The sequence below is a fragment of the Cyprinodon tularosa genome, unplaced genomic scaffold (assembly GCF_016077235.1).
Source record: "Cyprinodon tularosa strain WSP-4 unplaced genomic scaffold, ASM1607723v1 ctg996, whole genome shotgun sequence".
In the NCBI taxonomy this organism is placed as follows: domain Eukaryota; kingdom Metazoa; phylum Chordata; class Actinopteri; order Cyprinodontiformes; family Cyprinodontidae; genus Cyprinodon; species Cyprinodon tularosa.
Genome location: NW_024039780.1, coordinates 3,712 through 19,255, shown reverse-complemented (window position 1 = coordinate 19,255; position 15,544 = coordinate 3,712). Strand labels below are relative to the sequence as shown.

At 47.1% G+C, this 15,544-nt stretch overlaps 2 protein-coding genes across 2 annotated transcripts; one reads left to right on the top strand and one right to left on the bottom strand.

Moving 5' to 3' along the window:
• Nucleotides 1-1,212: 1,212 nt before the first annotated feature.
• Nucleotides 1,213-5,284, bottom strand: crygn2 (crystallin, gamma N2). The gene is made up of 5 exons (XM_038276087.1): nucleotides 5,137-5,284; nucleotides 3,468-3,559; nucleotides 3,215-3,371; nucleotides 2,964-3,109; nucleotides 1,213-1,414 (listed from the first exon to the last, which is right to left on the bottom strand). Exons 1-5 carry the CDS (start codon nucleotides 5,155-5,157, stop codon nucleotides 1,279-1,281), a joined length of 552 nt encoding a protein of 183 aa, XP_038132015.1. The 5' UTR covers nucleotides 5,158-5,284; the 3' UTR covers nucleotides 1,213-1,278.
• A 3,868-nt stretch (nucleotides 5,285-9,152) lies between these two features.
• Nucleotides 9,153-15,300, top strand: eci2 (enoyl-CoA delta isomerase 2). Its single transcript, XM_038276098.1, has 11 exons — nucleotides 9,153-9,307; nucleotides 9,695-9,753; nucleotides 9,827-9,930; nucleotides 11,730-11,828; nucleotides 12,257-12,448; nucleotides 12,526-12,595; nucleotides 12,857-12,959; nucleotides 13,668-13,788; nucleotides 13,918-14,007; nucleotides 14,087-14,230; nucleotides 14,767-15,300. The coding sequence occupies exons 1-11, from the start codon at nucleotides 9,252-9,254 to the stop codon at nucleotides 14,920-14,922; spliced, it is 1,194 nt and encodes a 397-aa protein (XP_038132026.1). The 5' UTR covers nucleotides 9,153-9,251; the 3' UTR covers nucleotides 14,923-15,300.
• Nucleotides 15,301-15,544: the final 244 nt, after the last annotated feature.

The window sequence follows — 15,544 nt, the reverse complement described above, 5'->3', positions numbered from 1 at the left end:
TAAGATCATTTGAGGCGAAAATATTAAACTTTAAGCTTCACTATATGGAACATTTACTGATTTAGTGCAGAATTTAAAAAAAGTGACAATGTTTAGAGGACCGCAGCAACCAGCTGACCTCCAAGGCTAACCACAGCCAGGGCAAACGTTAGCCCGTCTGCAGCGGCCAGGGCTAACGTTAGCCCGTCTGCAGCGGCCAGGGCTAACGTTAGCCCGTCTGCAGCGGCCAGGGCTAACGTTAGCCCGTCTGCAGCGGCCAGGGCTAACGTTAGCCCGTCTGCAGCGGCCTGGGCTAACGTTAGCCCGTCTGCAGCGGCCAGGGCTAACGTTAGCCCGTCTGCAGCGGCCAGGGCTAACGTTAGCCCGTCTGCAGCGGCCAGGGCTAACGTTAGCCCGTCTGCAGCGGCCAGGGCTAACGTTAGCCCGTCTGCAGCGGCCAGGGCTAACGTTAGCCCGTCTGCAGCAGCCCTCTCTCTGCATAGCTGTGTGTGAAGGACCGCTGGCTCTGATGGAGGTCTGATTGTTTGATTTGGCAAAATATTCATTTAATTTGTGTTTATCTGACTGTGTTCATTATTATTCCTCCACTAAAAGAAAAAAGTCATAATTTATTATTATTTAGAGACTATTAATAACAGGAGGTGAAATGCAGATCCAGACTAGCTTTGGATGTGGTGATGTCATCAGTACGCTTCTTCTAGTTCTGGCTGTGACATCACAGCTTTTATTCTATAATGTTTATTATCTCCATGTTGGTCAGAACCGATCAGAACCAAAACGTTTAGCAGCTGGAATGAATAAAATAGTTTTTATAATCCAGTGACATCATATGTTTAGATGTTTCCTATTATCTCTGATGTTTTATAAACTGCATGAGGCTTTTTAAACAGAGATCAGCTCTAATAGGATGCATGTTTGGACCGGTTCTGGCCCGAGATGACTGGACTGGACCCACTAAAGCTCTGATTAACCAGAACCACCTGTGGACCCGGAGCTGGCTGTGAGGATGAGGAGGGTTAATCAGTTCAGGAGAATCCGCCCAGAGAGTTTTATGTCAAATCTTTATTAGACAGGTTCTGATCCCGCCACCCCTGCAGGGTTCTGGTTTCCCTCCTGCAGATCCAACGATGCTACGTTCTACAGAGCTAGAACCCAACAGAACATTCTAAGGTTCTGTTCAGGAGCAGAAATCAGCACCACGGACTCAGAGGCTTTGATAAAAAACAGTTTTCTGTCAGTCTGCCTTTATTAGTGGGACGAGCAGCAGGCGGTTCTGGATCAGAAGTAGTTGACGACTCTGCGGATGGACTGGATGTTGGGGTTCTGGGCCTGCCACTCGGTCGGGCTGCAGTAGTTCCCGCGCTCCACGATGTACATCCGGCCCCGGAAGTTCGGCTCCTCGTACATCACCCATCTGGACCGGAGTGAGGAGAAAGCGGGTCAGAAACAGAACCGGCTCAAGACGTGGTGACGGGTTCAAACAATAGAACATTAATGCTTTGACCCGGTCTGACCATCCAGAACCAGAACCTGCTTATGTGTGTTTGTGTGTTTTCAGAACACGGCGGACACATGGTGGCCTGGTTCAGAGGCGGGCTGTGTCTGTGACGGCCATATTGGTTCTGAAAGGTGGCGGGTGGAAGCTGATTGGGTCTCCAGGGCTACGTGCGCGTGCTCTGTGTTTACGGAAGTAAACATGGATGGTAGCGCCGGAGCGCATCTAGCAATCTTTCACAACCTTAAAAACTCAATCTTTTCAAGATGGTAGACATAAATGCTGCTCTCCGCATCATCGTCCGCCATGGTTGTTGTTTTTCTTGCCGCTTCTTTACAGCAACACCCAGAATAGCGACGTTTGTCGGGTATTAATGGCGTTCAGGTCGGATGAACGCGACCTGTTCAAAAACGCAGGTCGCATTTGAAAAGATCAGATTCGTATCAGATTCAGGACCACAGAGCTCGTTATGTCGCATTGGAAAACATCGGATCTGTGTTGTTCGGACCGCCATGAAAAGATCAGATCCAGGTCGGATACGGGCAAAAAAATCGTATTTAAGTCACTTCAGGCTGCGGCGGGAACGCAGCCTAAGTTACCGCCTGGTTTCAGTCACATGTTCTAACCAGTGGGTTCTACAGAACCAGGAGGTTCCGTTTCATCGCCAGATCAGACCATCTCAGAACCATCAGTGCTGGACCCGGCAGAACCAATTGGGTCCAGAAACCTTTGGTTTCAGGTCATGGTGACCGAGAGCAGACGGACTGATCCAGAACCGCCCACGGTTCTGGATCAGTCCGTCTCAGCGGAAGGAATCTTTTAGTGACTCCTGAATCAGAACTTTCAGAGTTCTGTAGAACTGAACCATCTCATCTGGGTCAGATGTTTCCCAGCAGAACCACAGGAAGTGGGTCAGGTTTTTAGCTCCGCCCACTCTAAGGTTCTTCAGGACTAAGATCAGAACACTGAGGCGGACCCTTCAGAACATGGATCCAGTTGGTTTCCGTCCTGCAGTTAAACACAGCATGATGCTGCCACAGAAGGACATGACGTCCAAATATGGACATGGCTTCGTCCTCTCTGGTGACATCAGTGATGTTACAGCAGGAAGTAGAGGTGAAGCGTTTCCTTCCTATACCTGGAGACGTGACGCCGTTCGACTCAAACACCCAATTATTTCCTATAATTACACTGACGTCGTAAACGTCGGCGTCTCCGCCTGCTGCGTTGGTCAGAGGGTCCATCAGGAACCCTCTGAAGAACCCGGCTGGTACCGGTCCGACCACAGGGGGTGGAGCTTCAGGTGAACCTTCATCTCTAAGAAAAGAACGTTAGCAGGAACCAGGAAGACGCGACTAGCTCCTGCCGGAACCCGATGAGCTGAATGGAGATCTGGGATCGGTGCGTTTGGGTCGGACCGGTTCTGTTCTGATGGACCGAGATGTTCTGGAGAAGGTGCTGGACTCACGCTCCGTCTCCGAAGACCCTGACGGAGTTGATGCAGTTCTTGGAGAAGCCGCGGCTCTGCAGGAAGGGGCAGTCGTCGCAGATTTCCACGCACTGGCCGGAGAAGTTACAGGCCTCGAAGAGCTCGATGCGGTAATGTTCTCCATGCTGAGGAACACGGCAGAGAGAACACGGGTCAGTCAGATCCGATAAATGCAGAACATCTAGGTCCTACTGACCCGGTGGACCCTAAAACCGGGTCTGGCTGCTTACCATGCGGATGGGCTTGCAGGATCCCATGTGGTCGTTGTGGGCGTTCCACCTCTGGAATTCTGGGTACACCCCGTGCTCCAGGATGTACTGCTGGCCCTTTAAGTCGGGGTGGTCGTAGCAGATGAAGGCTCCGCTCTCCACGCGGATGGAGTTCACTCTGAGGACAGGGGGGAACAGGACGAGCTTTTATTGTGAAAATCAGGAGGAAATGTGTTTGTTAGGATGTTCTAAAAGCTTCCAGCCGGTTCTTCACCTGTTCATGAAGCCGCGGTCCTGGAAGTTATCACAGTCCCCTCTGACCTCCAGCTTCCTGCCGGTGAAGCATTTCCCCTCGTAGAAGGTGATCTGCAGGAGGAGACGGTCAGAATGTCACTGAGACCTAAACCAAGATGGCTGTGAAGCTCAGAGAAGGTCACGACGGAGCAATGGCGTCCTGTCAGGTCCAGGATGATGATGATGATGATGTCAGGACTTCATCCTGACAGCCTCTACTCATCTCCCACCTGAACCCACAGACACATATACATAGACACCACATTGGGCGCCATGTCTGCTCCATGACATCACCGCCATATTGTGTGTGGAAGAAAGTAGAAAGTATTCCTCATTCCAGTGAGCTATATATATATATATGTATACATGTGCATGTCATCTCAAGGCCAGTCAGAATGATTCAAAGTTTTCTATCTAAGCAATCCCTCACACTAAGCATGCTTGTAGCGACAGTGGAGAAGAAAAACTCCCTTTGAACACGAAGATGGTTTGGTGTTGGTTTTCATACCATAATATCGTCTTTAAAGTCGTAGGCTTAAACATGTATATAAAAAAGTTAGAAAATTTCTATTTTCAAATAAATCCTGTCTTAAAAAGTGTTTTTTTTACGTTATCTTCTGCAGGCCAGTTAGTTCTACGTCAGCCTGAACACCTAAATTCGGCCAATCATATATCAACGGTCATCTGTCAATCAAATGTTTTCGGTCATAGCATCTTGATTCATGTGTCGCAGCTAATATACGCAACGGTTGAAACCAGAATCCTTTCCTTTCCCATTGAGTTGCGTCCCAGTGTTCACGGGGATGGACGTCTGTGTCTTCGGCAGGCGTAGAGCTAACAGAACTGGCAGCGTTGCGAGGCGAGGGCTCAAACATGGACGGCTGGAAGCCTTCTACACCAAACCAAGCTTCTGCCGCCCTGGCGTCCTCTTCCACAACATCTTCGTCCCCGCTTTCCTCCTCTAAATAAAACATGGATGACGGAGGAGACTCATCCACGACCTCCGACACTAAACTCTCCTCCTCTTGCATGTTTCCGCTGTCCATAGCGTTCCTTGACAGCGTCGTTTCTAAGTCACCAATTTAGTGCTACTTGGTCCCAATGGAATTTCCCATTGGGAACCTGCTAGCACTAAGTTGCTAACTGGTTAGTAACCTAGTGCTACTTGGTCCCAATGGAATTTCCCATTGGGAACCTGCTAGCACTAAGATGCTAACTGGTTAGCAAGAGGCTTCCGACAAACCGGCTACAACCAAACTTGCTTGCGAACCTTCCGCCTCTACAATCCCGCCCCCTTGATAATCGACCAATCACATTCACTTTATTCACTCCTGTAAAGTTGGGCACCACTCGGGAGAATTCGGAAACGCATCGGAATGGAACGGCCGCTTCCCTACGACTTTAGGGCTGAAGGTTGTCCGGATTCAGCAGCCCTGGATAAAGTTCCTTCGCAGGATTTGGACTGACCCATTTCTCAAACATCTCATGTTACGATAAAGACAGGCTTTAGAGAACGGAGCCCCCTGCAGGTGGTAAACTGGAACTTTAGCTTAAACGTTTGAATAAGTTAATTTATTTAGACTTTAGTTGATCTTAATTATTTAACATCTTTAGTGTTCAGGTGTGATATCCCAGCACCTGCTACTCACCTTTCCAGAGTACTGCGACATGTTTCTCCCACTGGATGTCGTCCAACCTGTCTCGCAACCTCACACGCAGTGTAACCGAGAAAAAGTTGGACAGCCCAATTTATATGGCAGGGGGGTCCCGGAGAGGCCCGGCGCGGGGGGAGAGGGCTTTAAAGGATGGGCTGAGTCAGGGCTTCCTCTGCTGATTCTGCTGCCTGCCTCTGTCTGACGGCATCAATAGAAAGTGCTGCTCTGCAGGTCGGAGATAATCCAGACCCGCCGCTGCTGCATCGTCCTCAGAAATACCTCATTAACACAAAAACTGATGGATTTTAAATAGTTTTAGGGATGATGATGTCACTGACATGTGATAACCTTCATCTAAAGACTAAAACGATTCAAGCTCTGATGGAAAACTTTGATAAAACTCTGTGTCTGCAGGGAGCTGTAGCTCCGCCCCCTGCTGCTCCTCCCCTCCTGAAGGATAAACAGCTACAGATAGTGGTTCCTGGAACCAATCAAACGCCTCATCAGGTGTGAACCTCTGAACAGTTGATGATGCTGTTTCCTTTCTTGACTGATTGATTGATCTTAAAGTGGAGAAATTAACTTGTTCCATCAGCTCAAAAGGTCAAAGGTGAAGAAGGAGGAGGTAGCTGATGGTATACAGTATATACACTGCCTCCACATCCATCAGCTGGTGCCACCTGCTGGCAGCAAACAGGAGCTCTGAGCTTCTCTATCACTGTCCTCCACAGGAGGGAGCTGTTGGTTTAAGGACTGAAGCTGAGTTTTCCACGCTCCGTGGAACGCACTGGCCTTTACCAATGAACCATCGACTTTAACTTTTTACGAAGATAATTAATAATGGAACCAAGCTCATAGTTATAAATGAAGTTTGCTTAAAACAATAGAACGGATTGAAATAAAAGCAGAAAAAATAAAATAAAATCTACTATCTGGACTGATCATCAGTCGCCTCTCCTCTAAGCTTCTGCTTTGAACTGGGAAGAACCAGCGAGGACTGGTCAGTGACTGACTGGTGGCGCAGCAGTCAGATTCATCCAGCATCTGCTGCCCCCTGCAGGCCTCACCTTTCACTGCTCCCTGCTGAAGCTGCAGAACAAAAACTGGAGATCAAAAATTTAATGTTCTATGAAACAGGAACAAATAAACCTCCACATCATAAAACCTGTTTATCTGGAGGAGAGACGAACTGAAGGTCCAATCAGAACCACGGAGGTCTGGAGGAAACAGGACTCTGTAGTCAGAATGTGGCTCAGTTTAAATCCCAGGCTTAGCGCTGGCTCTGATACCCCACACCCCTAAAACCCAAAGAAACCATTAAAAATGTTGGTTCCAACTGGAACTAAAGCCATTTTTTCCCAGGTTGGTTGAGGTTCTACCAGCAACAGAACCTTCTGGAGAACCATAACCACTAGAAGGTTCCTACACAGCAGACAAAGATGCCTCCTCCACCGCAGCAGTACCACGGATCTACCAGTAGGTGGAGCTGCATTCATGAAGCTTTGATCGCTTCAGTCAGCATGGAGTCGCTAATGTATGATGAGCAGGTAGAGGTAGGTAGAGGGGGTATTGACTCTGCAGCAATCCCTCATACAGGTGCTGGTCATAAAATTAGAATATCATGAAAAAGTAGATTGATTTCAGTAATTCCATTTAAAAAGTGAAACTTGTATATTATATTCATACATTACATACAAACTCATATATTTCAGATGTTTATTTTGTTTAATTTTGATGATTACAAATGACAACAAATGAAAATCTCAAATTCATCATATCAGAAAATTAGAATATTGTGAAAAGGTTCAAAATTGATGGCCCCTGGTGCCACACTCTAATCAGCTAATTAACTCAAACCACCTGCAAAAGCCTTTAAATGGTCTTTCAGTCTAGTTCTATAGGCTACACAATCATGGGGAAGACTGCTGACTTGACAGTTGTCCAAAAGACGACCATCGACACCTTGCACAAGGAGGGCAAGACACAAAAGGTCATCGCTAAAGAGGCTGGCTGTTCACAGAGCTCAGTGTCCAAGCACATTAATAGAGAGGCGAAGGGAAGGAAAAGATGTGGTCGAAAAAAGTGTACAAGCAAGAGAGATAACCGCACCCTGGAGAGGATTGTGAAACACAACCCATTCAAAAATGTGGGGGAGATTCACAAAGAGTGGACTGCAGCTGGAGTGAGTGCTTCAAGAACCACCACACACAGACGTATGAAAGACATGGGTTTCTGCTGTCGCATTCCTTGTGTCAAGCCACTCTTGAACCACAGACAGCGTCAGAAGCGTCTTGCCTGGGCTAAAGAGAAACAGGACTGGACTGCTGGTGAGTGGTCCAAAGTCATGTTCTCTGATGAAAGTAAATTTTGCATTTCCTTTGGAAATCAAGGTCCCAGAGTCTGGAGGAAAAGAAGAGAGGCACTTCATCCACGTTGCTTGAAGTCCAGTGTAAAGTTTCCACAGTCAGTGATGGTTTGGGGTGCCATGTCATCTGCTGGTGTTGGTCCATTGTGTTTTCTGAGGTCCAGGGTCAACGCAGCCACATACCAGGAAGTTTTAGAGCACTTCATGCTTCCTGCAGCTGACCAACTTTTTGGAGATGCAGATTTCATTTTCCAACAGGACTTGGCACCTGCACACAGTGCCAAAGCTACCAGTACCTGGTTGAAGGACCATGGTATCCCTGTTCTTAATTGGCCAGCAAACTCTCCTGACCTTAACCCCATAGAAAATCTATGGGGTATTGTGAAGAAGAAGATGCAATACACCAGACCCAACAATTCAGAAGAGCTAAAAGCCACTATTAGAGCAACCTGGGCTATCATAACACCTGAGCAGTGCCACAGACTGATCGACTCCATGCCACGCCGCATTGCTGCAGTAATACAGGCCAAAGGAGGCCCAACTAAATACTGAGTGCTGTACATGCTCATACTTTTCATGTTCATACTTTTCAGTTGGCCAACATTTCTATAAATCCTTTGTTTTTATTGGTCTTCAGTAATATTCTAATTTTCTGATATGATGAATTTGAGATTTTCATTTGTTGTCATTTGTAATCATCAAAATTAAACAAAATAAACATCTGAAATATATGAGTTTGTATGTAATGTATGAATATAATATACAAGTTTCACTTTTTAAATGGAATTACTGAAATCAATCTACTTTTTCATGATATTCTAATTTTATGACCAGCACCTGTAGAGCATGCAGCGACAGTGGAGAGGAAAACTCCCTTTGAACAGGAAGGAGCTTCCTGTGGAACCAGGCTCAGTGTGAGCCTGAGATACATGTGTGAGGGTTGATATATATATATATATATATATATATATATTTTTTTTTTTTTTTTTTACTATTTTTCAAGGCTGCACTTTTAAAAATATGAAATTGTCCAGTGTGCTGTTTCCAAATGAAATTTATTTTTGTTTTACACTTTTGTAAACAAAATTACAAATCTGTCTAAGTCATATACATATCATATATGTCAATGTTAAACATATCATATACGTAAAACATAGTCTTGTCATATATTCATAAAGAATTGTGTTTATCATATTAATATTTATTTGCAAAATATATAACTGCATATATCTCATCCAGTTTCAGTTCAGTTTAAATAGTTTTTAATCTGTATAGATATGTGTTATCTAACTGAATTTTAGAATTAGCTTTGGTGTTTTAAGGGGCTGTGGCGAGTCAGAGATTATTATATTATCTTTGTGTCGTTTTTCATGTGATTAAAATGAGATCTAAGGCGCCTCCTGTTCATTCTGACAGCAGCTGTCTGAACTGTGGTCTGATCCAAGATGGCTGCCCTCTAGGCATGTCGACCTCGCTGCCGACAGCGTCCAATGGAGCGCCTACTATAATGTCAATGACCGTAACGCTCATTGGTCGGCCATGCCTTAGGAGGCGGGGTCTAACCACTGCTACACGCTCTGATTGGTGCTGCTGGAACACCCTTCTCTCACTGGGTAAACTCATTTCGGATGAACCAATAGCAGAGCAGGACATGGTGCTAGTGGGCGGGGCCTCGTTAGCCTTAGCTAGCTTGTTTTTCCTCCGTCGTCCTCCAGACCTTTGGACCTGCTGGAACCGGGTTTAGATGGCCGCTGCCGCGCTGAGGAGCCGCTGTCTGTGGCGCTTTGTTAGACCAACAAGGTAACTTTGAAATAATGGCGGAGTTCTCCTCTGCCAGGAAGTTATCGCGATGTTTGAACTTTAACTTGGAACTGAGCAGGAACCAAACTCTACGTGTTTAAAACGATTTATCCTTAAAGACTCATTTCTGACATGTTTATTATCATAAAGTTTAAGGCTAAACTTATGAACTTTGCTCCATTTGAACTGAAAACCAAAGAGATCCTGACAATCAGGTCAAAGTTCACCCTGAGGTTCCTGCTCAGGTTTTACACCAACAGCCTGGTCCAGTTTCCTGCCAGCATCAGAGTTCTGGTTCTGGTTCTGGTCTGAGCAGGAAGGAGACCCGGAACCACCAGATCATTTCCTGGATCCTCCATATTTATCCAGCCTCTCCTGTGTTCCCAGTCTGCTCAGGTCCAGTGTTCCCAGTCAGACCTTCCGCTCCACAGCATCTCCAATGATGGGTGAGTCTTTCATTCCTGTGACGTCAGAACAGGTCTTCTTATTGGTTCCTTCAGGATGTGGGCGTGTCCTCAGGTGCCACCATGGAGGAGTTTGAGCAGGCGAAGAGCAGGCTGTGCGCGCTGAGGACCGATCCAGGGAACGAGGTCAAACTGAAGATCTACGCCCTCTTCAAACAGGTGAGGAGCTCCAGGTGTGTTGGAGGTCAGGTGACCACAGACCGTCATCCGTTAGCCCGACGCTCCCACGGACGGCGTTCCTTTAAACCACCAGGAGGTTCCTGCAGGTCCTCAGCAGCATCAGGCCACCGTCTGCTGCCGTCCTCCTTTTGCTCCCTCTGATGGAGAACCAAGGAGAACCAAACCTGGTTCCTGGTTTAAAAACCAATCCTGGTTCCTGGTTTAAGGACCAATCCTGGTTCCTGGTTTAAGGACCAAGCCTGGTTCCTGGTTTAAAAACCAAGCCTGGTTCCTAGTTTAAGGACCAAGCCTGGTTCCTGGTTTAAAAACCAAAACTGGTTCCTGGTTTCAGAACCAAACCTGGTTCCTGGTTTCAGAACCAAACCTGGTTCACGGTTTCAGAACCAAACCTGGTTCCTGGTTGCAGAACCAAACCTGGTTCACGGTTTAAAAACAAAGCCTGGTTCCTGGTTTCAGAACCAAACCTGGTTCCTGGTTTCAGAACCAAACCTGGTTCACGGTTTAAAAACAAAGCCTGGTTCCTGGTTTCAGAACCAAACCTGGTTCCTGGTTTCAGAACCAAACCTGGTTCACGGTTTAAAAACAAAGCCTGGTTACTGGTTTCAGAACCAAGCCTGGTTTCAGCATCACCATCATTCCATCTCTGTGTGGGTTGGATCTCTATTCACTATCAGAACTGGGTCGCTCTAAACTGCAGAACCCCCCATGATGTCATGTCTGACATATTGGATTAATCATCCCATCAGGAAACATCAGTATAGCTAAGCTGGGGTGTGTTTCCATGGTAACCCCATCAGGAAACATCAGTATAGCTAAGCTGGGGTGTGTTTCCATAGTAACCCCATCAGGAAACATCAGTATAGCTAAGCTGGGGTGTGTTTCCATGGTAACCCCATCAGGAAATATCAGTATAGCTAAGCTGGGGTGTGTTTCCATAGTAACCCCATCAGGAAACATCAGTATAGCCAAGCTGGGGTGTGTTTCCATAGTAACCCCATCAGGAAACATCAGTATAGCTTAGCTGGGGTGTGTTTCCATGGTAACCCCATCAGGAAACATCAGTATAGCTAAGCTGGGGTGTGTTTCCATAGTAACCCCATCAGGAAACATCAGTATAGCTTAGCTGGGGTGTGTTTCCATGGTAACCCCATCAGGAAACATCAGTATAGCTAAGCTGGGGTGTGTTTCCATAGTAACCCCATCAGGAAACATCAGTATAGCTAAGCTGGGGTGTGTTTCCATGGTAACCCCATCAGGAAACATCAGTATAGCTAAGCTGGGGTGTGTTTCCATAGTAACCCCATCAGGAAATATCAGTATAGCTAAGCTGGGGTGTGTTTCCATAGTAACCCCATCAGGAAACATCAGTATAGCCAAGCTGGGGTGTGTTTCCATAGTAACCCCATCAGGAAACATCAGTATAGCTTAGCTGGGGTGTGTTTCCATGGTAACCCCATCAGGAAACATCAGTATAGCTAAGCTGGGGTGTGTTTCCATAGTAACCCCATCAGGAAACATCAGTATAGCTAAGCTGGGGTGTGTTTCCATAGTAACCCCATCAGGAAACATCAGTATAGCTAAGCTGGGGTGTGTTTCCATAGTAACCCCATCAGGAAACATCAGTATAGCCAAGCTGGGGTGTGTTTCCATGGTAACCCCATCAGGAAACATCAGTATAGCTAAGCTGGGGTGTGTTTCCATGGTAACCCCATCAGGAAACATCAGTATAGCTAAGCTGGGGTGTGTTTCCATAGTAACAGCTCCTCTTCCTCCTCCAGGCCACCCAGGGACCCTGCAACGCTCCCAAACCAGGAATGCTGGACTTTGTGAACAAGGCCAAATGGGACGCGTGGAAGTCCCTGGGAACCATCTCTCAGGTACAGCTTCAGGTTTCAGTGATTTAGAGTCAGCGGTGGGCGCAGCTAACCACAAAGCTAGCTCCACTCACCCAGGATCCATAGATGAAAGTGCTAACTTCACTAGCGCTACACAGTGGAAAAATTAGCTGAAAACACGCTGCGTTCGACTTTTTAATCTCCGATCCGATCAACTGCCTGTAACAGTTGTCATAAAATAAAATTTTGTAATGTTACGACTTTATTCTCGTAGACTGGCATTGAGCATTGCAGGCTAACAAAGAAGCCAAACGACCCCAATTCCAAAGTGCTAGCTCAGCTATCAGCTGTTAATGGATCCGATTAAATTAGGTCAGAATGTCCCGACCTTTCCTCCACAGACTATAAATAAAAACATCCAGCCTTCATTAATTGATCAATCTAAGGACATAAAGGCTTTTATCCATCAGGAAGAAGCCAGGGAGCAGTACTGCAGCCTGATTGGCTCCCTGGTGGAAGCAGAGGGAGGAAGCTCCGCCCAGGTCGCTGCCAAGCCCGCCGCTGGTGGAGCCGCATACGAGACGCTGTTGGTCACCACAGAGGATGACATCACCACCATCACACTGAACCGACCGGCCAAGAAGAACGCCATCACCCCCGAGGTCAGCGCTGGCTCTGATGATGTCATGTGACATCACTACCGCAGGTTGACTTCCTGTCTCTTTACGCCTCCCATCAGATGTACAACGAGATCATCACCGCTCTGGAGCAGGCCGCTAAAGATGACTCCAAGTTTGCCGTCTTCACAGGTAGGAACCACGCAGCATGACGACCCCCCCTCCGTGCAATGCAGTTAAACTGAACTCCATCAGCTGCATTTAATCCACAACAAAGACCTAAAAACGGCTCCCACTGCAGAGATGATGAAGCAATGAAGCAATCGCACCCTGTGACCCCCCATGGGTTCCTTTAAGGCCACGGTCTGAACAGGACCAGAGAGGAGGCCGCATCAGAACCTTAGGTGAATCGGATCCTTTGAAGCTGAACGTTTCGTTGTTTTCTCCCTGCAGGAGCTGGAGACTTCTACTGCAGTGGGAATGATCTCTCTAACTTCACCAAGATCCCAGAGGGAGGGGTGCAGGAGATGGCCAGGCAGGGTGGGGAGCTGCTCAGGTTGGTAACAGTAAAGGTTCCTACTCTGGTTGTCAAAAGTTTAGAGAACAATAATAGAACATTGACATAAAACTTCTTGTTTCATTGACAGGTAGGTTCATCTAGAGTCTAAATGTTCTCTACATTTAAAGGTTTAAAATTGAATTGGAGAACTTCAGACCTTAGACGGACCAGTGAATGAAAGTAGAGCTGTTTGTGTTTTTTAATTGGTCTAAAAAGAGGTGATGATACGGCGCTGGCCAATCATAAACCAGTACAAGTTTCTCTCTTTATGTAACCTTGGAAAACTAAAACGTAGAGACCTTCTCACTGCTGTCTTCATAGTCTTGATCCCATGCTGACAGATTTCACAGTGCTAACCTGTGCTGACCTGTCTGATTATTTTTATCACCCCCCCACAGTATAATCTGATAGAATACCCTGCCTCCAACTTACATTTTTAATATAGTAGAAATTTACTTAAAACTCAGGAACATTTAAACAATTTGCTTCAGTTTTATTTTTTTAAACTGTAATAGAAGAGTCCAGCAGGGGGCAGCAGACCTCTATTTTCTTCCCCTTGCAAAATATTGTTCTGGATCATAGAATTTAATGAACATGTCTGCAACTGAACAGTTAATGATTCATCACCAGAATAATTCATGATTTAAAGCTGATGGTGTTATAAATCATCTCGTCCTCCTAATATTGACTTCCTGTCCTCCTCAGGAAGTATGTGAGGGCTTACATCGACTTCCCTAAGCCTCTGGTTGCCGTGGTGAACGGACCCGCCGTGGGAATCTCCGTCACCGTGTTGGGACTCTTTGATCTGATCTACGCCACCGAGCGGGTAGAGAAAAACACACTGCGGGCCTGGGTTAAGACCAGTTTAACCAGTTTAAGCCGATAAGGAAAACGATCTGTTTCTAGCTTGGGTTCTGACCCGGTTCCATTCACCTCTGCTCCTCTCTGCTTCCAGGCCACCTTCCATACTCCCTTCACCCAGCTTGGTCAGAGCGCAGAGGGCTGCTCCTCCTACACCTTCCCCAGAATAATGGGCCCCACCAAGGTACCGGCAGCGATGACCAGAACCGCCCCGAGGCCGCGGCCCGGTTATCAGAGCCGCTCTAACTTGTCCGTCTCTGCAGGCCGGCGAGATGCTGCTGTTCAATAAGAAGCTGACGGCGACTCAGGCCTGCCAGCTGGGTCTGATCACCGAGGTTTTCCCCGACGCCAGCTTCCAGTCCGAGGTTTGGACCCGACTGAAGGCCTACGCCCAGCTGCCTCCCAACGTAAACGCACTGAACACGCCCACAGCGGCCTGTAACCTTGGAGACCGGGTCCATGTGACCAGCTGACTGAGAGTCATTGAGCTTTAAATAGCTGACACACCTAGACCGGCCAGCAGGGGGCGTCCATGGAGGGCAGGCGGCCGCCATGATCCTAATGCTACGTTCAGAGCGCTAGCGTGTTCAGCAGCTCCTGCTGCTTCATCTCTGCTTTAGCTTTAGCTTTAGCGTAGCCGTTAGCTGTCAGGGAAATACTCCTTAATATTTCTCTAAACTCCTCAGAGGGTAAAATGTTCTTTTCTTCCACTTTCTTCAGAGCAACATGGCTGATTGAAACATTCAGCGTCTGAAAGTTCAGCTCGTCCCTCTGATCCCATCAGATGAATCTCGGCGTTGATTTAATCCGATCTGTCCCTCTGGTGGCCGCTCTGGGTGTTACAGCTCCCTCTCAGTCCCTTTGCACAAACTTTGGATCCTTTTTGCTAACGTTTGAAATGATGACGTGACTTTAAGGGTTAATCTGTCCGTGTCTCCATCAGTCCCTGGCTCTGTCCAAACAGCTGATCCGCTCCGTGGAGAAGCAGCGCCTCTACGCCGTCAACGACGCCGAGGTGGAGCGCCTGATGGAGCGCTGGATGTCAGAGGAGTGCTTCAACGCCGTCATGAGCTTCTTCCAGGCCAAGGCCAAGCTCTGAGGGAGGAGGGGCTAAAGGTCCGCTCGTTCTCCAGCATCAGGCCTGGATGGAGACAGGGAGGGGGGGGCAGAACCAGATCAGTTCTCCCTAGAGAGAGAGAGATCGCCATGGAGACGGACTGATCTGGATCTTTTCTTTCTTTAGTTTTTTACTAACAACTAATTAACCAATTAATTTATAGAGCAGCTCAGGAAGAATCATGGAGAAGCTGAGCAGATGTCTGCAGGGGTTCCTCTCCCACAGCAGAGCCTGCTACTGGTCTCCTTACTGGTCTCTCACATGGGGGAGGTGTTTGGAGGCCAGGCTGCTGCTCAGAGGTTTTAACCTGGAAACAGGAAGTGGAGTCTGAGGGAAATAAAAAGCTTTTGGAAACATCTCCCATCTGGACTCTTTATTTGGTTCTGAACTTTTTAAGCAACGATTGAAATTAAATCCCAACTTTAATGGTTTTAAACTAATCAGCAGAATCTGCAGTTTTTTCTGTTCAATATTTCTGTGTTTTTCCTGCTGGTTCTTCTAGAAAAACTTCTAGAAATAGAGAAATAAAGCTTTAATCAGGAGGCCTCAGACGTTCCACCATCTTTACTCTGCTTCCCATCAGGAACATCAGGAAGGTTTAACA